General features: G+C 41.5%; 1 protein-coding gene across 4 annotated transcripts in view; it reads right to left on the bottom strand.

Annotated features, from left to right (window-relative positions):
- Positions 1–21458, bottom strand: part of ZNF410 (zinc finger protein 410) — a 45736-nt gene extending 24278 nt beyond the window's left edge. For all 4 annotated transcript variants that reach the window (XR_014811116.1, XR_014811117.1, XM_003128661.5 and 1 more), the window contains exons 1-5: positions 21404–21458; positions 8906–9087; positions 6969–7104; positions 2447–2662; positions 359–550 (exon numbers count right to left, since the gene is read on the bottom strand). Coding sequence is in view for 2 of the 4 variants with exons in the window: in XM_003128661.5 (XP_003128709.1) it covers positions 359–550; positions 2447–2662; positions 6969–7104; positions 8906–8938 (577 nt within the window). In the remaining 2 variants the exon portion in view is untranslated. The remainder of the gene's footprint in view (positions 1–358; positions 551–2446; positions 2663–6968; positions 7105–8905; positions 9088–21403) is intronic.
- Positions 21459–23469: the final 2011 nt, after the last annotated feature.

The raw sequence follows: 23469 nt of genomic DNA, 5'->3' as shown, positions 1-23469 counted from the left end.
GAGACCTACACCCAGCTCATGGCAACACCAGATCCTTAACCCAGTGAGCGAGGTCAGGGATCGAACCCGAAACCTCATGGTTCCTAGTCCGATTTGTTTCCACTGCACCACAACTGGAACTCCTGGCTTGGTATTATTTAAAGCTGACAATTGAGAATGCTAGTTTAGTTGATTCTGCATATGAATTTGGCATGGCTGCATTATTTTATAGAAAATAAGACAAACAACTTACACATTTCTAGCCTTCTGCTCTCACCAATAAAGTAATTCAGATTATATCCAACTGAAAAATATAGCCATTATATTACCAAAATCTCTGCACAGAATACTGGAAAGGAAAATGTCACAGGGGTCTCACCATTGCTGCTAGTTTTGGCATTCTTTGCCAGTTGTGCACGAGTAGCAGCAATCAAACTGTCATGGGCCAACTCCTGAACCCGGAGGAACCACGGAATGCTACTGTCCGTGCTCTCACTGGACAGGAAATCATTCCCTGAATCCTCTGCCTCATCTTGTACAAATACTAAGTGTTCGGCTGAAGAGCCCAGACCTGGAATAAACAAAAGGATATGTGAAAGTTAGCCATCAAGTAATCCTTTGATCGACATTGGCTCAGAAACTCTCTGTGTCCCAAATCAGCTATTCCAGACTAACCTCTCACCTCAAACAGCTGTTCTCATGTAAAATTAGGTTATCACCTTTCCACCCCAGGCTGACAGGCTGGTCTTTATCTTACCTCCTCCTGTTTCAGAGGCAAAGCCCTCTTTCCTAGCAACCAGGCTAACCCTCACCTACAGGATCCCAATCCTATTCTTAAGTTATCTCCTCTCTCATCTTTAACCCATTCTTCCCTAGTGGGCACTTTACAGCTTCCCTTTCAGCCTTTTTAAAATTTATTTATTTTTTTTGTTCTTTGGGTTGTACCTGCAGCATATGAAGTTCCCAGGCTAGGGTTCCAATCAGAGCTAGCTGCCAGCCTACACCACAGCCACAGCAACTCAGGATCTGAGCCACGTCTGTGCCCTATACTGTAGTTCAGAGCAACGCCAGATCTTTAATCCACATCCTCATGAATATTAGTTTGGTTCATTTCCACCGAGCCACTGGGAACGCCCCCTTTCGGCCTTTAAATTTGTCCAAGCTCAAGTCTTTCTCATCTTTACTTTAAAAGAAGAGAAAATCCAGGAGTTCCCACAGTGGCGCAGTGGTAGCAAACCCAACTAGTATCCATGAGGACGTGGGTTCAATCCCTGGCTTTGCTCAGTGGGTTAAGGATCCAGTGTTGCTGTGAGCTGCACTGTAGGTCGCAGACCTGGCTGTGGTGTAGACGGCAGCTGCAGCTCCAATTTGACCCCTAGCCTAGGAGCTTCCAGATGCCTGAGGTGTGGCCCTAAAAATAATAAAATAGAAAATCCCAAGTCTATGAATATAACCTCCTCACCTGTTCCTTCAAAGAATGTTTTTTAACTTCTAATTTGTGTATCTACTCTGTCACCTGCCATCCACTCCCCATCTCTTTAACCGTGGGCTCCATCTCTACTGCCACAAAAATAACTGCTCTTGCTAAACTCCCAGACATACACTTCCCAGTCCTCATTTCACTGGCCCAATCTGTGGTATTTGGCATGATTTAGTACCTTTATTTTTCTTTTTTGTCTTTTTAGGACCTCACCCACAGCATATGGAGGTTCCCAAGCTAGGGGTCAAATTGGAGCTCTAGCCGCCTACCTATACCACATCCACAGCAACTCGGGATCCAAGCCGCAGTTCATGGCAATGCTGGATCCTTAACCCACCGAGCAAGGTCAGGGATGGAACCTGCATCCTCATGGATGCTACTCAGATTCGTTTCATCTGAGCCATGATGGGAACTCCTGATTTAGTACCTTTTACTCTAAAACATTTCCTCCCTTGGCTTCGCCCAAACCACTCTTGTTCTCTTTTCTTGATCTCCCTAATTGTTTCTTCCGTTCTTCTGCTACCCTCCTAATTTTTTTTTCAGGGGCTCAGATTTGCCTTCTTTTTTACTGATGCTGCAGACAACTCGTGAATCAAAGAATCCATGCTTTTTGTTTCATACCTTTCCTGAATGCTGATAAGCACTAAAACTACTTATTTCACACCAGACCTCCCTAGAACGCTAAATTCCTGTTTCTAACTGTCTGAAGGACACTTCCTCCTAAATGTCCCTGTGAAATCTCAACATCATCAGGCATAAACTGGAACCCATCCTCCCTCCCCTCTGTCCACTATCTTAGTGAACAACAACACCTAATTCCCCAAACAAGAACTTTTTGAGTCATCCCAGTCTGCCTCTCCCTCTACACATTCAATTGATCATCAAACTATATTGACAGTTTCTTTCCATATTAAGCATGACTAAGTTAACTATTCCCCCCAGTTCTGTCCTTAAGCATGAGGTAGGTCAGAAAAGGATAAAGAATACCTGCTCTTGTTAGGTTAAGAAGAATAAAAGAAGTGCTATCACTTGGTTGTAGATCTTGCAACAAGCTAGGAGACTCTGGAGTGGACAAAAACTCTGGAGACTTCTGTACAGTCTGAGCCCTCGTCTCTTCTCCGTCTGGGCCCACATTCACCTGAAGGCTTCTCAACACAGCCGAGGAAGGGACCTCTTTGGGGTTAGTATGATTTGGAGTATCATCTAGCAAAAAGAAAATACCACAGTTTTATGTGCACCTATCTCCAAGGAATTTACCATTCTGATACAGAGCACCTGACCCTTAGTATCTAACACCCTCATTTTAATTTTACAAATACAAAATTTACCCCAGAAAAGAACAGAGAGTTAAAGCCAACTAAAGCTCTAAAGGGAGTCAACTAAAATGGGAGGAACAGACTCCTCCGACGACCAAATTTAGAGCTTGATCGCTTTTGGGGGGGGGGGTTGTTTTTGTTTTTTAGGACCAAACCTGTGGTATATGGAAGTTCCCAGGCTAGGGGTTGAATTGGAGCTGTAGCTGGGGCCTATGCCATTGCTATAGCTATACCAGATCTGAGCCACATCTGTAACCTACACCACAGCTTGTGGCAACACAAGATCCTTAACCCACTGCTAGAGGCCAGGGATCAAACCTGCGTCCTCATGGATACTAGTCAGGTTTGTTATCACTGAGCCACAATGTGAACTCTCAACCTTTGTCATTTTGAGGCCCCAAATCAGTGCTTTTTCCCTTGAAAAATATAGTTATACAATAAATGCTAACTCAAGAATAGGATCTAAATTTTAAACTATTATTCTTAGGAAAGGATGCCTCTCTTTAATTTTTAACTTTATTTATTTTTTTAATTGTTATTTCCCCCAACACACTTTTTTTTTCCATTATACAGCATGAGGACCCAGTTACACATACATATATACATATGTATATGTACATATACATATTTTTTTCTCCCATTGTCATGCTGCATTGTATTTAGACATAGTTCTCAGTGCTACACAGCAGGATCTCACTGTTTCTCTTTAATTTTTATAACATGTATGTAACAGTTTTGATGTGTCACTGGGGGAAAAAATTCACAGCCTGGGAAATAACTGAAATTGTATAGAATCAACAATATATTTCATTATAGTTCTAGGTTTACACTAGATGTAAAGAAATAATTCAGAATTCTTGCTTTTAGAACTTCATTCTAGGGGAGGGGATGAATTTCCAAAGGTTTTAGCTGCAATATAAGGAGGAATGGCAGTATACTGCTGAAGCATCCAAAGTTTTCAACATTTTCATTCATCTTTATAAAAGACAGGTTAGGAGCTCCCTGGTGCCCTGGTGGTTAAGGATCTGACACTGTGTCACTACTGTGGCTTGGGCTTGATCCATAGCCCAGGAACTTCTGCATGCCACGGGCACACCCAAAGGAAAAAGAAAAAACTGGTTACATTTTTTTCTTCTTTTAAGGAGATAACAGGTAAGGTTCTAGGAATAAAGTGGAAGCCTAGGGACAGTAGTGCCATCCAAATCCTAATAAATTGTATAACAATGTGAATGTATTTAATGCCACAGAACTGGTTAAATGGTAAATTACTTGGTAAATGGTAAAAAATTTAACTTGTTAAGATGGTCGATTTTATGTTATATAGATTTTACCCCCACAAAACAATTCTTAGTAAAGTTCACAAGCTCCCATTGTGGCTCAAGGGTAACAAACCCAACTAGTATACATGAGGACACAGGTTCAATCCCTGGCCCTGCTCAGTGAGTTAAGGATCTGACATTGCCATGAGTTGTGGTGTAGGTCACAGATGTGGCTCATATCTGGTTGCTGTGGCTGTGATGTAGGCCGGCAGCTATGGCTCCAATTCGACCCCTACCCCTGGGAACTTTCATATGCCTTGGGTGCGGCCCTAAAAAACAAAACAAAATAAAACAAACCCTTCACTACTTAGACTGGGTGGTTAAACTTGGAAAACAAAGAAGTAATTGTAAAAAAAGCTGAAGACAGTGGAGACCTATGAAAGAACAGAGGTTGTCTTTAACAGGGAGGAATTCATGGAGGGCCAGAAACTGGCAATGTTCTACCTCTTCATGGTGGTTAGGTGTCTCATAGTAATTCTTCAAAATGTATACCCATATAATTTTGTACTTTTCTGTATCAAACATATATCCCAACTGAAAAGAAAACATGTAGGCCATGCATGGAATGATCCACACATACTTAGGAGGGAAAATAATGAGATTAGGAAGGTAGATATGTTTGTGTTTGTAATATTATGTTTCATGAGCTAGGAGGAGAGTACATCAGTTTTTTTTTGTTTTTTTTTTTTGTCTTTTGTCTTTTTGTTGTTGTTGTTGTTGTTGTTGTTGTTATTGTTGCTATTTCTTGGGCCGCTCCCGCGGCATATGGAGGTTCCCAGGCTAGGGGTTGAATCAGAGCTGTAGCCACCGGCCTACGCCAGAGCCACAGCAACGCGGGATCCGAGCCGCGTCTGCAACCTACACCACAGCTCACGGCAACGCCGGATCGTTAACCCACTGAGCAAGGGCAGGGATCGAACCCGCAACCTCATGGTTCCTAGTCGGATTCGTTAACCACTGCGCCACGACGGGAACTCCCATCAGTTTTCATTTACTATTATTTGTAACTGATTACCTAAAATATTTCAAATAAAAATTAAAACTAAAAGAAGGTAGGGAGTTCCCACGGTGGCTCAGTGGGTTACAAAACAGACTAGTATCCATGAGTATGGGGGTTCAATCCCTAGCCTCGCTTAGTGGATTAAGGATCAGGTGTTGCAGTGAGCTGTAGTGTAGGTCGCAGACGCAGCTCAGATCCCACATTACTGTGGCTGTGGCACAGGCTTGCAACTGCAGCTCTGATTCAACCCCTAGCCCGGGAACTTCCACATGCCTCAAGTGTGGTGCTAAAAAGCAAACAACAAACAAACAAAAAAATCCCAAAACAAAAAGAAGATAAATATAGAAAAGAAGAGGGATGCTTTTGTTCCTATTTTCACTTCTTTAATTATTGTTAAAATATTTATTCAATAAATAAAATTGGGAGAGAAAAATTCAAGAAAAAAAGGTTAATGAAGATCAAAACTTACTAGCATATCAAAATTTTCACATACTGAATATCCAAAAGGACTTGGGAGTTCCCGTCGTGGCGCAGTGGTTAACGAATCCGACTAGGAACCATGAGGTTGCAGGTTCGATCCCTGGCCTTGCTCAGTGGGCTAACGATCCAGCGTTGCCATGAGCTGTGGTGTAGGTTGCAGACGCGGCCCGGATCCCGCGTTGCTGTGGCTCTGGTGTAGGCCGGTGGCTACAGCTCCGATTCAACCCCTAGCCTGGGAACCTCCATATGCTGCAGGAGCGGCCCAAGAAATAGCAACAACAACAACAACAAAAGACAAAAAAAAAAAAAAAAAAAAAAAAAGGACTTGGAAAGACTCCCAACATACCAGCAGAAAAATGGGAGCTGAGAGGTGCAAGATGTGGGAAAGTTAGGAACTAGAGAGAGAAAACTTAAATCAACACTGGTTGGTTGACTACAGCTGCCCTTAAATCACTACAAAAATCAAAGAAAAAAGACAACCACTAGAGGATAGTAACTAGAAGACTTTATAACAAATAAGTTGTCACCAACAGGTGACCCTTGTCTGATTTAACATTAATATTCCCAATTCCAGAAAATAAAGAATTTGTTTCATCCAAAAGTAACAGTCAAGTGATAGGATCTCCTTCTTCCCATCCAAAGCTAATCTCACTACCCATGCTCAGCATTCTACTTCCTCCTACTTCTCCTGGAGCTTCCTTACCAATTAGCCACTCTTCCTCTTTGCAACTTCTCTAACAGGCTCCTTACTCTTAGTATAATAATAGATCAGATCTTTAAAAAGAGCACTTTCATCTAATTTATGTCCTCCTTTTTCCTTCCCACAGCAAGAGAGGCTTTAGAAAGTACAGTTACTTCCTCAACTATGTTATCTCACACTGATACCTCCCCCACTGCAGCTTGGCTTTCCACTCACTGTCCAAGGAATAGGTCCTGCCTAGGTCAATGACAACCTCAACAACCCTATTTCACTGGGATAGCCCCTATCTCACTGCATCTCTTAGGAGCATTTATCACACTGACTATTCCTTTGGGTTCCATGCCTGCACTCCATGCCAGTATTCCTCCTATTGCTCTAGCCTTTCTTGCTTCCCTGCCTCACAGGTTCTCCTGCCTCACTCTGTATCTTGAATAAGGAATTCCATGCAGTTCTGCCTTGGCCTCCTTTTCTTCTCACTCTCATGCTCTACAGGTGTTCATATCCATTCCTATGACTAAACTATCAATTTACTTATGACTCCCATGGTTTTTTTCCTCCATGATTCCTAATTTTTATAGGTTCTACTAGTTAGTTATAAAGTCAGTTATCTTATTCCACCAATACCACAGTAGGCTAAGCTCTTACGACTTGTTTGTCTTATCTCTTAAGACAAACAAGAGATCTTAATTTTTACCTGGTAATATTAGCCGACTGCATTCTGAGGCCTCAGTCACTGGAAGGAGGGACAGGCAAGTAATGTCCTTAGCTTCTGATTCCACCAGCCCCTGACCCAAAGGGATGGATGTATTCTGAACAAACTGTACCAGGAGCTGGAGGGGAAAGAGGAGGGGGTGGTGGTACAGAGACAACAAATAATACTGGTTATTAGGAATGGACCCAAATCTCTGAATTTACCAAAAGGCAATGATGTAATTAAGTCTTGACGGCTCACTAGTTTCAGCCTTAGTCATAGAAAAAACTAGATTAACTATAAAATAATATTTTAAACTATTTTTATCAAGTGTTCTGTTCCAGATAAAAACAGAATTACATAATTAACTTCTATCATCTTCCATAAAAAAGAAGTGATAAAAAAAATTTATTTTAAAATATTGGCTATTACAGAGAGTTCTCTAGTGGTCCAGTGGTTAGGACCTAGTGCTTTCAATGCTGCAGCCCAGATTCCATCCCTGGTCTAGGAACTCACATCCCACATCAAGACACAGGCAAAAAAAAAAAAAAAAAGGTGGCTATTACAAAATTCAACTGCATTGTACTGATAAATTTTACAAAGCACTTTTCTATACACTGGCTCTTTCAATCCTCACTATAGGAGTTTCCTGGTGGCTCTGTGGGTTAAGGGTTTAGCAATGTCACTGCAGCAGCATAGGTTTGATCCCTGGCCTAGGAACTACCACATGCAATGGATTCGGCCAAAAAAAAAAAAAAAAAAATCCTTACTATAACTCAGTGAAAATGAACATGTATTTTAAAGATAAGGAACCAAGTTGAAGACACTAATGACTAGTCCAAGGACATATCACTAGTTAGGCACACTGTCAGTCTTCAAACTTCAATAACATGATTCCAAATTCAGCGATTTGGAGTTCCCTTTGTGGCTCATCGGAAAGGAATCCGACTAGGAATCATGAGGTTGCGGGTTTGATCCCTGGCCTTGCTCAGTGGGTTAAGGATCTGGCGTTGCCATGAGCTGTGGTGAAGCTCAAAGACGCAGCTCAGATCTGGCGGTGCTATGGCTGTGGCTGTGGCCAGCAGCTGTAGCTTTGACTGGACCCCCAGCCTGGGAACCTCCATATGCTGTGGTTACAGCCCTTATAAGCCAAAAGCCAAAAGCCAAAAAAAAAAAAAAAAAACAGTGATCTTTCCACTAAGTAACACAGATGTTTTAAAATTAAAATGAGAAAAATGAATAAAAATTAAAAATTTTTAAATCCCCAATCACATTTAGAAAGAAAATACTTTTATATACATACAAAATTAATTTTTTAAAATGGTCTGTGGTAGTAAATATTTATACATGTATACATGTATATGTCATATACATAAAGTAAAACTTAGTCATTATGTAGTTACCTAAATGCATAATAATTTACACTTATTTAAAAAACATATATAAGGAGTTCCCGTCATGGTGCAGCGAAAATGAATATGACTAGGAACCATGAGGTTGTGGGTTTGGTCCCTGGCCTCACTCAGTGGGTTAAGGATCTGGCGTTGTGGCAAGGTGTGATGTAGGTCGAAGATGCAGCTCAGATCTGGCATTGCTGTGGCTGTTGTGTAAGCTGGTGGCTACAGCTCTGATTCGACCCCTAGCCTGGGTGCCGTGGCTGCAGCCCTAAAAATATATATATATATACATATATACATATATGTATATATGTATATATATATACACATAAAGCGTCTCAAAAGGTAAAAACCTAATTTTTAAATCTCTAGGTACTTAGTAATAGAAAAATAATAAACTAGTAGTTACAACCAAAACCATACGGCCCACAAAACCTAAAATATTTACTACCTGGCTCATTACAGAAAAAGTTTGCTGACTCTGAACTAAGAACAAACTTTGGAATATAGCCCACCAAAAGAAAAGGAAACCAGTTGCCTTACCTCTGGTTTGGATTCTAACTCATCTGATAACATTGATTCAGCTTCCAAATCCTATAGCTGTTCAGGGGACAGGTTAAAAATTTAATTCAGAGTCAGTGGCACCTTCTTGTTATGCTCATATTCCTCTAGGAAGTGCTATGCTTTTCCTGTAAGGTACTGTGCTGGGTGGTAATCAATTTAGCCTAAACAAGGAAAGAAGAGAGAATTAAGAGCAGTAGGAAAATGTATCTAAATAACAAAGCTACTTCTTCACATATGCAAAAATCACAAGCAAGCAAATAAAGAATTCAGTCCAAACACTTGTTTAAAATGGAACAAGCCCAGAGTTCCCATTGTGGCTCAGTGGGTTAAGAATTTAATTAGGGAGTTCCCATCAAGGCTCAGAGATAACGAACCCAACTAGTATCCTTGAAGATGGAGGTTCGGTCCCTGGCCTCACTCAATGGGTTGAGAATTCGGTGTTGCGTGACTGTGACTGTGGTAGAGGTCAACACACAGCTCAGATCTAGCGTTGCTGTAGCTGTGGCATAGGTTGGCATCTGGGAATGTCCATATGCCACAGGTGCAACCCTAAAAAAGGAAAAAAAAGGAGTTCCCGTCGTGGCACAGCAGAAATGAATCCGACTAGGAACCATAAGGTTGAGGGTTCAGTTCCTGGCCTCGCTCAGCAGGTCAAGGATCCAGCATTGCCGTGAGCTGTAGGGTAGGTTGCAGATGTGGCTTGGATCCCGCGTTGCTGTTGCTGTGGTGTAGGCCAGCGGCTATAGCTCCAATTTGACCCCTAGCCTGGGAACCTCCATATGCCACAGGTGCGGTCCTAAAAAAAAAAAAACAAAAACAAAAATAAAATAAAACAGAACAAGCTCAACAGGTATCAAAACCTATAAAATGTTGTACTTTGATGTAGAATTTCTACTTTTAACAATCTATTCTAAGAAAAGGTTTTTTTTTTGGTTTGTTTCGTTTTTTGTCTTTTCTAGGGCCGCTCCTGCGGCATATGGAGGTTCCCAGGCTAGGGGTCTAATCAGAGCTGCAGCCTCACAGCCTACACCAGAGCCACAGCAACTCGGACCGAGCTGCATCTGCGACCTACACCACAGCTCACAGCAATGCCAGATCCTTAACCCACTGAGCAAGGCCAGGGATCGAACCCACAACCTCATAGTTCCTAGTCAGATTTGTTAACCACTGAGCCACGACGGGAACTCCAGAAAAGGTCTTAAATATGGAAAAAGCTACATGCCCAAAGAATTTCACCTTACCATCTATGGTAATAAACAACTGTGAAAAACATAAATGCCCGTATGTATTCAATAATTAGGTTACAGTTGACTAGACTATGTCACTGTCACTTAAAAAGTTATGAAAACAAAACAACAAAAAATGCTAATGGCATTAAATTACAAAAACAAAATACAAAATTATACATTCACTTTTATTAAAACTAGTGAAGACAGGAGTTCTCTAGTAACTCAATGGGTTAAGGATCTGGGCTCAGGTTGCTGCTATGGCACAGGTTTAATCCCAGGTCTGGGAACTTCTGCATGCCACAGATGTGGCCAAAAAATAAATTAACTAGTTAAGATATGCACTGAAAAAGGTAAAAGGAAATTCATATAGCCCTGATAGTCGCTATATTGGGTGGTAGGCTGGTATGACATTGTACTTTATTTCCCAATTTTTTCTAAAAGGTAGTTATACAGTCAGTCAAAATTTGAATAGTCTTTCCTAAAGTAGTACTCTTGAGACCCTCATGAAGCTATTTTCCCCCCTTATTTTAAAAAATTTTTTATTACTCAATGAATTTATTACATTTATAGTTGTACAATGATCATCACAACCCAATTTTATCACTTATTTAATTAATTTATTTTACAGGATTTCCATCCCATAACCCCAGTGCATCCCCCAACCCCCCAAACTGTTTCCTTTGGAGACCATAACTTTTTCAAAGTCTGTGAGTCAGCATCTGTTCTGCAAAGAAGTTCATTCTGTCCTTTTTTTCAGATTCCACATGCCAGTGAAAGCATTTGATGTTGGTGTCTCATTGTATGATTCCCCCCTTAATTTAAATTCTTACTTTCTCAAAGCTTAACTTTTCTTTCAGGATTTTGGCATACTGAGTCCACTTTATTTTGTACAATTTCTGCACTATTATATACAAATTAAGCATACAGTGTAAAATGTACCCAGGATGGCAGTTTTCCATACATACCAAAGTAAAGAGGAAAATTAGAATAAGACAGACTTACTCTACCAAAAACAGTATTTAAAAGTAGGTGAATAGATGTTTACTGTTCTGTTTCAACCCTCACTCTCTTGTTAGCATCTAGAAATCCTCATTTTCATCATAAAAAAATTTTACAAGATGTAAATGAGAGTGCTCATTTTAAGTTTACCACATAAAGTTATCATAAGTCCTGACTTTTCTTTTCACATACATTTTTCTTATTCAGGCACTGTAATTGCTCAGTGTAATTTATCCACACTTCTTTTCACCAAGTAAGGAACCAAGGCTCAGTACGATTACATGGTCTAGCCATTAGGCTGCAGAGCCAGCAGTCCCACCCACAGAACAAGTTGGCATGAATAGTGATTACATCCATCTAAGTTTAATCTGGAATCATCAGGGTTTAAGAATTCCTTTTCCCCAATTCCAGCTCATTTCAAGAAGCCAAGAAATTATCAAATACTTGCTTAGATAATCCTTAGGGTTTCCCCTTAGGATTTCTTTATGTAATCCTTAGGATTCCAGGATTGTAAAATCCTTAAGAAATTAGATAATTATTTACTGTCCTGTATATCAGTTTTCTTAGAAACGAACAGGTTCGTTTCTGCTATCCTTAACTAATGAAAAATGGAAAAAAATTTTAAGCATATGAATATGTGGACCAAACAAGGGGGTAAAATCAAATATACTAGATTTTGGACATTTCTGCAAAGCTGTAGTAACAATTTTTTTTTTTTTTTTGTCTTTTTGCCATTTCTTTGGGCCGCTCCCGCGGCATATGGAGGTTCCCAGGCTAGGGGTCGAATCGGAGCTGTAGCCACGAAACAGCCACAGCAACGCGGGATCCAAGCCGTGTCTGCAACCTACACCACAGCTCACGGCAATGCCAGATCCTTAACCCACTGAGCAAGGGCAGGGACCGAACCTGCAACCTCATGGCTCCTAGTCGGATTCGTTAACCACTGCGCCACGACGGGAACTCCTGCAGTAACAATTTAGAGAAGAGAGCTGCTACCTCTCTTACAGTTTAAGAGCCACCTCTAGACCACCATTTCTCAAGGGTTTATGGTTGTCTAGAACATCATTTTATTTTAGTGTTTTCATTTGTGATAATTTAAAAAAATTAACACCTGTATTTTCCGGAAAGAATCAGTACCTATATCATCATTACTACTACTACTATTATTACTATTTGCTTTTTAAGGGCCACATACTTGGCATATGGAAGTCCCAGGCTAGGGGTTGAGTCAGAGCTGTAGCCCCTGGCCTATGCCACAGCAACGCCAGATCTGAGCCTTATCTGTGACCTACACCAAAGCTCACAGCAACACCAAATCCTTAACCTACTGAGTAGGCCAGGGATCGAACCTGCGTCCTCCTCATGGATGCCAGTCAGATTCATTTCCCCTGAGCCACAATGGGAACTCCTGGATTTCTTGGGGGTTTTTTGGCATGGTTTACATCTACATGCTTACTCATAAAGATATAAATCCATATCTTTAAGTAACAACTGACATAATACTGATAATGGTTCCTATGGCAATCAAAATATGTCAGACTGCTTATGAAAACCATCTTGCTTCAGCATACATTAAAGAAAACTCCACTGACCCTACCTCTATTACTGTTTTGACTTTATAGTTGATTAAGAGCTATAGTGGTTCAATGTAGGAGGAATAAGGACTACCTAGCTTTATGTCTGAGTACACTTTGAGTAAATTATAATAAAAATAATTTGCCAGTATTGGGGGGGTGTCCAATGCAATATTTTTCCTCCAAATACAATTTACATGACACTAGAGTGAGAGGCACTGCTCTTACTCAAAGGGAAGCTATTTTCAAGATAATTACGGGTCTCAGAGGAAATTTACTCCCAGGCTCATCTTATGCTATTAATTAAGAGACCAGAGATACAATACAAAGCAGTTGCTTACATCACCCAAAGTCCTTTAATGTAAACAGTAATATTTCTTCATTTTTATTTTGTATCTTTAATTGGTAGACAGGTAAACTTTACATTCTTATTTCCTTTTAACAGAAAAATTACCAATTTAACTCCATAAATAAAAAAGAGATAATGAGGAGTTCCCGTCGTAGCACAGCAGAATCGAATCCAACTAGGAACAATGAGGTTTCAGGTTTGATCCCTGGCCTCAATTAAGGATCTGGCGTTGCCATGAGATGTGGTGTAGGCCACAGATGCAGCTCAGACCCCAAGTTGCTGTGGTTGTGGTGTAGGCCAGCAGCTGTAGCTCCGATTCGATTCCTAGCCTGGGAACCTAGGCACAGTGGATTAAGAGTCTGACTGCAGGAAGTTCCCTTTCTGGCTCAGTGGGTTGCAAACCCTACTAGTATCCATGAGGATGTGAGTTTGATCCCCGGCCTTGCTCAGTGGATTAAGGATCTGGCATTGCTATGAGCTGTGGTGTAGGTTGCACACACAGCTCAGATCCCATGTTGCTGTGCCTGTGGCGTAGGCTGGCAGCTGAAGCTCCGATTTGACCCCTAGCCTGGTAACTTCCATATGCCACAGGTTTGGCCCTAAAAAAAGCAAAGCAAAACAAAACAAAAAAAGAATCTGACTGCAACAGCTCTTGTCACTGCAGAGGTGTGGGTTCTGTTCCTGGCGCAGGGCAATGGGTTAAAGGGTCCAGCATTGCCACAGCTGTGGTATAGATTGGAGCTCATAGCTATGGCTAGGATTTGATCCCTCACCCAGGAACTTCCATATGCCACAGGTACCGCCATAATAACAACAACAAAAAAGAATCCTGACTCTGGATAAAGAGTTCATAACTAAACAACTCTCAGAAACCCAAGAACTTAATGAGATCCTACTGTATAGCACAGAGAACTATATCTAGTCACTTATGATGGAACATGATGGAGGATAATGTGAGAAAAAGAATGTATATCTATATGTGACTAGGTCACTCTCCTGTTCAGTAGAAATTGACAGAACACTGTAAAACAATTATAATGGAAAATATTAAAATCATTTACAATTAAAAAAAAAAAAAAGAAACCCAAGGACTGGTCTAAGTAGTACTATTCAGATTTTTTTCTCCCCCTACCCTTGGCAACAACTAAATTTTACCATGTGGATGGTTTCCTATGGCCATCAAAGCAAATCAGGCTGCTTAAAAAAACAACCTTGGCCCAGCATATACTACATTTTTTAGAAATCCATTGACCTTGCCACTGCTATTATTGAATATATCATCCCATAGTGAGCCTAGGGGTTAAAAGGAATGCAGGCAACACAAACCTTTGCAATGAACCAAAGCAAAGAGCACAAGAAGCCTTTTCTAAAAAGTTCTGGGCTGTATAGCACTGGGAATTATGTCTGGTCACTTATGATGGAGCATGATAACGTGAGAAAAAAGAATGTATACACATTTGTGTGACTGGGTCACCTTGCTGTGCAGCAGAAAATTGACAGAACACTGTAAATCAGATATAACAGAAAAAAATAAAATCATGAAAAAATAAAATCATAAAAAAATAAAAAATAAAAAGTTCTGGGAATAAGTAATGAGACAACTAAAAACAGCAAAAAAGATATATGACAATAGCAATCTCAATGATCAGGATCATCCCTGACCATGTTACTTGACCATGTTTTTGGCCAAATAAACAAAACCTGGGAACTGAAGTTTGATAAACCGTACTCTTTTTCTACAGTACACTCAACATCATAACATTAACACTAAGTAGCTGAACAATTTAAATAAAGTTGAGGTATGTTAAAAAAGAAATCCAAGGAACTTAAATTCTGACCGGTTGGTTGAGACCAGGGCAAACTCACATCTTCCTGGCCCCGGGAAACTGATCTGAAGTACAGAAGCAAAATAGGTCTACCCTTAGATTACTTATATATCAGTCAATAGAAATAATTATAAAATCTTCAGAAACAAAGTTCTGCACAAGTGCTTAAGAAACAACAAAATCCATCGAATGCTTAGTATACTATAGAAAGTTAAGAACTCTGCTTTTTGTTAATGAATCCAAATTTTCTATAGAGCAGTGGTTTTCAAACTTTTCTGACTGGAACTCAGAGTAAGATACATTTTTCCATCAGAACCCAGAGAACAAAACAGACATAGAGATATACACAAATAAAATGTTTTCATAAAACAATAAAATACTAACCTATATTACTAATCTTAGGCCCAATGAATTTTTTTAAATGACAAAATCCACTAAAATGATCTCACAAGCTATTAACAGGTTATGTCCCATAGATTGGAAAACGCTATAAAGTACTTTCTAATGTCTAAAAAATATATATGTTTAACACAGAATCAGCCGTAAAGTATAAAGCCATAGGTATAATAAACCTACTATCAATATATATTACAACCAGCAACTACCATTAATAGAAGTCTTGGTGAAATTGACATTACTTGAAAGCCATACTCAAGGGCCTTGAAATCTGCAAAGGAAAACATTACACACTAGGCACCAACCAGCAAAGAAAGGCAAAGTAGTCTTTATAATTAACCAGTCTTTAATTCCACATCCCAATATAGAACTCTCATATACTAGACAGGAACTAGTGATAACACCATTTCCCTAGAGCAGATATTGCCTAAAACCAATGCAGGCTAAATGGAGAAATACTGGGAAGAAAAATCAATCCAAAGTAAACTGAGCAAGGAACAGGGGAACAGAGCTGACACAGGTCTCTTGCCTTAGTCCTGACTGCCGTCATACAGAAGGGAGTGCATTCCAAACAGAAAGATGACCAGGGGCTTTTAATACTCTGCAGTCACAAAAGAAACAGAACGTCATTCTGCCAACCTCTAAAAAGCAATGTGATTCCACTCTAGAATACAAAGCCCAGAATTTTCAGTATTGCTCTTTCCCTCTTGAGGAGGTAGAAAGTGCCTTGACCTTGACCCAGTTCTGCAAAGAGGGGAAAGGGGGAAGGAGGTTGGAAAAAAAAAAAAAAGAGAGAAGAAATTGAGAAACACTGCACTCCCCCCAACTGCTCACTATTCACAAATATCAAAATACAACACATAATTTCAACCAAGAGGACTAGTCTCTGAGAGTAGGCCAATTTGCTTCTCAGCTCCCTCCACCTCACCTATGGCTGACCACAGAGACCCAAACAATACTCAGTAATTTAAAAAAATGAAAGCAAAAATGCTACTAATATTAATGAATCACAAACACCCCCCCCCTAAAAAAAGTGTTGGTACAAAATGGTAGTGCAAGGAACAGAAAAACCAAGTAATTTTTATATCCTATCTAGCATATGATAATAGTATGAGAGTTGATTAAATTCTAACAATAAAGTGATAAGGGGTACTGATGAAAGAAATTTGGAATATAGAACCATGAAGGTAGAATGAAGCTCAGAAACCAGCATTCATCTTAGGCCTTCTTCCTTCTCTTTCAGGATCCTTCTGGGGTGCTCCATTCCCACAGTCACCTTCCCATTTCTCTACAATCCCTCAGAGCCAAATTTGAAGCCAATGATCTTCATGCTGCCAAATTTAATGGATACTTCGCTGTTCTCATCTTTCTTGACCTTTGCACGGGAGAACTACTATTTTCGATTGTTCCACATTCATACCTGCTGTTTGGGTGGCAGGATCCACATTTTGTTTGGGGATCTACCCCTCCCCGAGCGCATACACTATTGGTAGGACTGTAGAGTAAGGTATTCTTTTCTACCTCGACCAACTGTTGTATGAACAAATCTGATGCTTTTCTTCAGAAAAGTGAATTCTAACAGAAGTAACTAAGGGTGAAAACCGCAGTAGGACTCCAGTAATGCAGTTAGCCTCCCCCTCGGGCTACTCAGATTGCTGTCCTTTATGAAGCCTGGGCCTTCAGCATTTCTTTTGATCTTGTGAGCTGCCCACATCCTTGTTATAAATTACTCTTCTCAAGTTAATTGGTCATTTGCAACTGGAGTCACAACTGATTTTTTTTTTCCCCTTAGAAGCACTGCCTCTTTCCTTAAACACTTCACTTACTCTCTTTTGCTTCATAGATACATGTTCCTTATTTCAGTCCTACCTCAATGGCCACTCCTCCAGTGTCCTTTGATAACTCCTATACCCCTCCTCCACTCACTCACTAAATATTAATGTTCCTCAGGAGAGTCTGCAAGCCCTCTTCTTGTCCTATACTCCCTTCCCAGTGTGAACTCACAGCTTTAAATGATACAGTCTCCACAATTTTTCGTCTATACCTCAGCTATCTCCTCTGAGCTGCAGACTTGTACATACAATTGCTTATCTGACATCTCTACCTATGTCTTGATAGCTCAAATTTAACATGGTCAAAATAAATTCTATTCCCCAAGCCTATTTCCCATCATTCCCTGCCAGTCCCTCTTACCACAACCCTCCACTCAAGGGAGAACCACCATTCATCCCATTCAGAAGTCACTTTTACTACTTTCTTTCCTTTGTTCCCAGTATCCAGTCCAGTCTAGAGTCTTACTGATTCTATCTCCAAAAGAGATCACAAATCCACCTTCTTTTTTTTTTTTTTTAATTTTTTTTTTGTCTTTTGTCTTTTTGTTGTTGTTGTTGTTGCTATTTCTTGGGCCGCTCCCTCGGCATATGGAGGTTCCCAGGCTAGGGGTTGAATCGGAGCTGTAGCCACCGGCCTACGCCAGAGCCACAGCAACATGGGATCCGAGCCGCGTCTGCAACCTACACCACAGCTCAGGGCAACGCCAGATCCTTAACCCACTGAGCAAGGGCAGGGACCGAACCCGCAACCTCATGGTTCCTAGTCGGATTCGTTAACCACTGCGCCACGACGGGAACTCCACAAATCCCCCTTCTAACTCTACCGCCACTACCCTACTCCAGGCCACCATCAACTCTCACCTTAAAGTACTGTTACTGCCTCCTAACTGATCTCCCTGCTTTTTCTCTTTGCCTCCTTCCATTCTATTCTCTTCACAGCAGTAAATATCGTCTCAAAATGTGAATCCTATTATGTCACTCTCTTGCTTGAAACTCTTCCAATGACTTCCTAATACATCTAGAAAAAAATCCAAACGCCTTATCCTGGCCTGTAAGAACCTATGTGATCCATTCCTGCCTCTCCAAAAACACTCCAGAATTGTTTTCCCTTACTTGCTCAGTAAGCTCCAGACAGAAGAACCTCCCTTAGCTCCTTGAACACATTAAGCTCTTTCCTATGTTAGGGATCTGCATGTGTCATTTCCTACTACCTAGGAATACTTTCTCTTCCATTGTTTAGCTCTTTTTCATTCTTCAGGGCTCTGAATAACTATCAACTCAGGTAGAAAGACTTGCCCTGATCACCTTATCCAAGGAAAGTTCCCCAACACCCACCTTTATTTTCTATCCCTACTGTCACTTACCACAATTTCTAATTCTTTTATTTGTTTTTATATAGTATTTACTTTTTGTCTGGCCACTCCCTAAATTTTAAGCTCCATAAACAAGGGCAGGAACTAATCTGTTCACTACTATATCTCCCTACACCCAGAACCTATCACCTATTACCTGGCAAAGTTCTGCACGTAATTTCTAAGTAATTTAGGTTTTCACGAGTCACTCTGATACTATGAAGCTCTAAGACTGTCTTTACTATGAGCTTAAATGGCTTTTATACAAGCTTCCCTGTAAGTAGCTAGTAGGCGCGGAATAAGAAATTGTATAATGAATGAATGACACTGAAAATGATGTCCAAAATTTTATCTCTACTCCTGACTTCCCTTCTGAACTCTGAATTTTCATTTTTAACTTATTGCTACATATTGCCATGTGGATATCCATCTTACATGTAAAAAGTCCAAAATCTAGACTGTCATCTTGCCCACTAAACCTGTTCTTCTTCCTGTCTTATCCATTTCAATTACTCCCTAATTTTCCTCCCACTCAGCTGCAAATTTCAGGGATTGAACAATCTCTCTCATCCACCATATTTAAATAACCAGTGGTTCTGATTCCCCCAAATGTATTCCTACCATAATGCTCTGCTTAGGTTTTTCATTATCTTTCAACTATACCATTAAAAAAAGGCTTCGGAGTTCCCGTTGTGGCTCAGTGGTTAAAGAATCCGACTAGGAACCATGAGGTTGCGGGTTCGATCCCTGCCCTTGCTCAGTGGGTTAAGGATCTGGCGTTGCCGTGAGCTGTGGTGTAGGTCGCAGACGAGGCTCGGATCTGGCGTTGCTGTGGCTGTGGTATAGGCCGGTGGCTACAGCTCTGATTAGACCCCTAGCCTGGGAACCTCCATATGCTGCGGGAGCGGCCCAAGAAAATAGCAAAAAATACAAAAAAAAAAAAAAAAAAAAAGGCTTCTAACTGGCCATCTTGCCCATAAAATCCCTCTTTCCAATCCATCTTTTTTTGCAGACACTCGAATAATCTTTCCAAAACACAGGAATGCTTATGTCACTCCCCTTACTCAAAGTTAAGTGCCTTGGAATAACAAGTCAAGTCTCTAAGCATGGCATTTGAAATATTCAACGACAAGCCCCCAAATACTGTTCCAGTTGTGGCATCCACTATATTTCTCAATGAACCTTTACTCCAGGTACACAATGGATTGGCTACTAAATGAACATTCCAACCTATTTCAGTGCTCAATAGTAGTTCTTCAGTAATAAGACCCTCCAGTAATAAAATTCTCCAATCCAGTTATGAGCTTTTGAAATCCTTTCCAGGCTTTAAAATCCAACTCGAGGAGTTCCCATCGTGGCGCAGTGGTTAACGAATCCGACTAGGAACCATGAGGTTGTGGGTTTGATCCCTGGCCTTGCTCAGTGGGTTAAGGATCACCTTATCCAAGGAAGGTTGCCATGAGCTGTGGTGTAGGTTGCAGATGCGGCTCAGATCCCGCACTGCTGTGGCTGTGGGGTGGGCCAGCAGCTGCAGCTCTGATTAGACTCCTAGCCTGGGAACCTCCATATGCCGGGGGAAGCGGCCCTAGAAAAGGCAAAAAGACAAAAATAATAATAATAATAAAAAATAATAAAAATAAAATAAAATCCAACTCAAATGCCATCCTCCATGAAGACTGATCCCTTTCCCCCAGTCAGAACAAAACTTCCTTCCCTCTATGTTCTCACAGCACATAGTTTAACTTCTCTTTAGCAATTATTTCATTTTGCCTTGGGTATTAGTTATCTACCTGAATATTTTTTTTCAATGGTTAAGGTTCAAAGAATTTATTCATCCTTCTCCCATTAACTTAGCAAGATGCTTTGTACAAACTAAGCATTCAGGAAATATCTCCTGAATGAATAGGTAGGCCCCTTCATTTACAGAGGGGGAAAAAAAGGCGCAAAGTTAGCGACTAAGTAACTTGCCAAAAATTAGACATCCACTTAGATGCAAAACTTGAAAAACTAGAACCTAAATCCTTTGACTGCAAGTTAGTTGACTTTGTTCCACATAAAGATAACACAAAGTAGAATTTCTCACTCCTTAACAATAACAAAATGCCTTTGGCTTTATTTCAAAATGTTTCTTTTATTCTCTTAGCAAATATATGTTGCACGGACCCTTGTCCCCAAAGTGAGAGAAAAGCGAAAATTCTTAAGTTCCAAGTTAATAATATTTTACTTTCAAATTGTTCCTAAATGCGTTTCAGAGCCTCGTGCGGAAGTGGGATAAACTTTAATAAACTAGTAGAATTCTTTCCCATGAAAAAAACTTCAGAGGATAAATTCTACCTGCTAAATGAATACAGGCTGTAAACACTCACAGTCCACACCCTTGCCCTGAAATGACAGGCGAAGAAGAAACCAGCGGCCCAGCCCCTTGGAATTGGCAGCCTTCCTTCTTCCAGACACAGAAAGCAAGTGGACATAAGAAAGAGGGTGCATCTGGACTGAAACGTCCAGGGCAGAGTCCCCCTGGCATCCTCATTCACCTATTACAAATGGCCTAGTGAAGGGGCCTAAGGTCCGTGGGCAGGCCCCGCTTAGGGGGCTGTCCGGGAGCCCCCGCCCCGGCCCCGGCCCCGGCCACTCGCTGACTCGAGCTATCCGGGTTTGTGTTGTTCCCCCCATCCCCAAAACCAGGCAAAGGAGCCAAAATGTAGGCCCCAAAAACCCGCGAGAGGAAGAGCTGAAGCTGTGGGGCTTCAGACCGGCCGCTCCCGGTAGCGCCAGATCCAGGTGGGTGCCCCTGGGGGCGGATTCCCAAACCCCTCCGGGGTCGAACTCGGCCCGAGCTCCCGAGGAGCCGGCACTGGCGCGCTCCCTCTCGAGAACCGTCCAGCCAAGCGGGTGCGGTCGGGCCCACCCTAGAGCTCACCTTCCTGTCCCGGGCAGCCGTCCGTCCGTCACTCGGTCTCGAATTCCGTCCACACACAGCGTCTTCCGGCTCCCGCCGGAAGCAGCTCGACCGCGGGACAGGAAGTTTGGCCGCCCCCCACGCACACGCCCACTCGCTCGCCTCCGAGTCCGGTGATGGCCGCCTGGCCAGGGGTTCTAGCCCGAGGGCCGCTGGCCTGAGAGGGCCAAGCTGGTAGCGCAGGACTTGGTTCTGGGAGGGAAGGAACTGGGTCTCCCGCCTCCCACTCATTCCCTCTCGGCCTTTGGAGCTCCTTGGTCTGCGAAGCCCGAAAAAAACGGATCGTTAAAGTCTAGCCGTGACGTCACTGCTTCCCTGCTGCAGCGGACGGGGTAGTTTTTCCTGTCAGCTGAGATCAGTACAAGTTCCATCGGAGGCAAGCAAGAAGGAAAAGATCACCACTTAAATATTTATCAAAGTTCTCAGTGAAGAGGACCTCCAAGCTTCACTGCTGGAGAAGGGAACTTGCAGAATCTAGTTTTGCATTGCATACTGCTCGCAAGAAGAATTGAGACTTACGTGTATAACTTTTTTCTGCAATGTGAATTCCCCAGAGTCTGGGTTCTCTCAGTACATTAGGATGTAACGAGTTCTCGGATATCCAGACGGAGGCTAGAACACTTGAGTTTCAGGCTGGGTGCTACAACTTGTTAGAGCTTTATGTATTTGACTTTGTGAAGTTACTTTTTTGAGTACTTGCTGTGTGCCAAAGGATGAGGGAGGGACTCAACGAGGATAGTGGCAGTGGGAATTAAAGGCGTCTCTAAGAAGGATAGATACCTACTTTCAAGGATAAAGGCTAAAGAAACTAGAGAGGTAGTTTGAGTACACAAACAGATGGTGATTTATAAACAAAGAAGCAACACGTTTCAAGGGAAGATAATTCCTCTTTAGATAAGTAGAGTTTATCTATCCTAGGGGCCTATAGGATATTTACTTGGAGGTAAAGGTCCCTAGCTCAAGAGGTCAGAAATAAGATAAGAAGTTGGAGAGCTCCCTATGTAGCTCAATGGTTAATGAACCTGATTAGCATCCATGAGGATGGGGGTTCAATCCCTAGCCTTGCTCAGTGAGTTCAGGATCTGGTGTTGCTGTGAGCTGCAGTGTAGGTCAAAGACATGGCTCAGATCCTGCATTGCTGTGGCTCTGGTGTAGGCTGGCGGTTACAGCTCTGATTGGACCCCTGGCCTGAGAACCTCCATATGCCACCGGCCGTATGTTGTAGGTGCGGCCCTTAAAAAAAAGAAGAAGAAAGATATAAAATTGGGAGTTATCAACATACAGACAAGAGATGAAGCCCTCTCTAGGGATGAAATGGTCCAGGAAAAGTATATAAAACAAAGACGTGAAGGCCACTGAGGTTAACTGGAGTGACTGATTACTAACATGGTTCGAATCTACACAGAAGTATATTGCAGTTTGTAAATAGCTGACCGTAGACCAGCACAACAGGGAGTTCCTGTCGTGGCTTGTGGCTCAGCAGTTAACAAATCCGACTAGTATCCACGAAGATGCAGGTTCAATGCCTGGCCTTGATCAGTGGGTTAAGGATCCTGAGTTGCTGGATCCTTAAAAAAACCAGCACAACATTCAGGAAAATAGCCTCAATTTTACCATATTAAAAGGTTGATGACAATTAATAAAACAAACCTCTTATTTAGAAGTACATTAGTAGATCTTTAACATTCATGTTTACAACTATTGTTAATTTGCTGTCAGTCCTGTCATTTTCTGGGGTATTTGTCCTTTAAATCTTTTTCATCACTTAAAACTCAACGTGATGTCTATATCTATTTGTCCTCAAAATCTTCTTTTTTTTTTTTTTTGTCTTTTGTGTTTTAGGGCCACACTCTTGGCATATGGAGGTTCCCAGACTAGGGGTCTATGCCACAGCCACAGCAACAGCAATGTGAGATATGAGCCATGTCTTGCGACCTACACCACAGCTCACGGAATGCTGGATCCTTAACCCACTGAGTGAGGCCAGGGATCTAACCTTCATCCTCGTGGAGACTAGTCGGGTTTGT

Source organism: Sus scrofa, chromosome 7 (assembly GCF_054392235.1).
Source record: "Sus scrofa isolate SSC_HxYL_T2T_F1_AM1 chromosome 7, Sscrofa_HxYL_maternal_Yorkshire_Landrace_v2.0, whole genome shotgun sequence".
Lineage (NCBI taxonomy): Eukaryota > Metazoa > Chordata > Mammalia > Artiodactyla > Suidae > Sus > Sus scrofa.
Note: the sequence above shows the minus strand (reverse complement) of the source record. Positions and strands in the feature narration are given on the sequence as shown.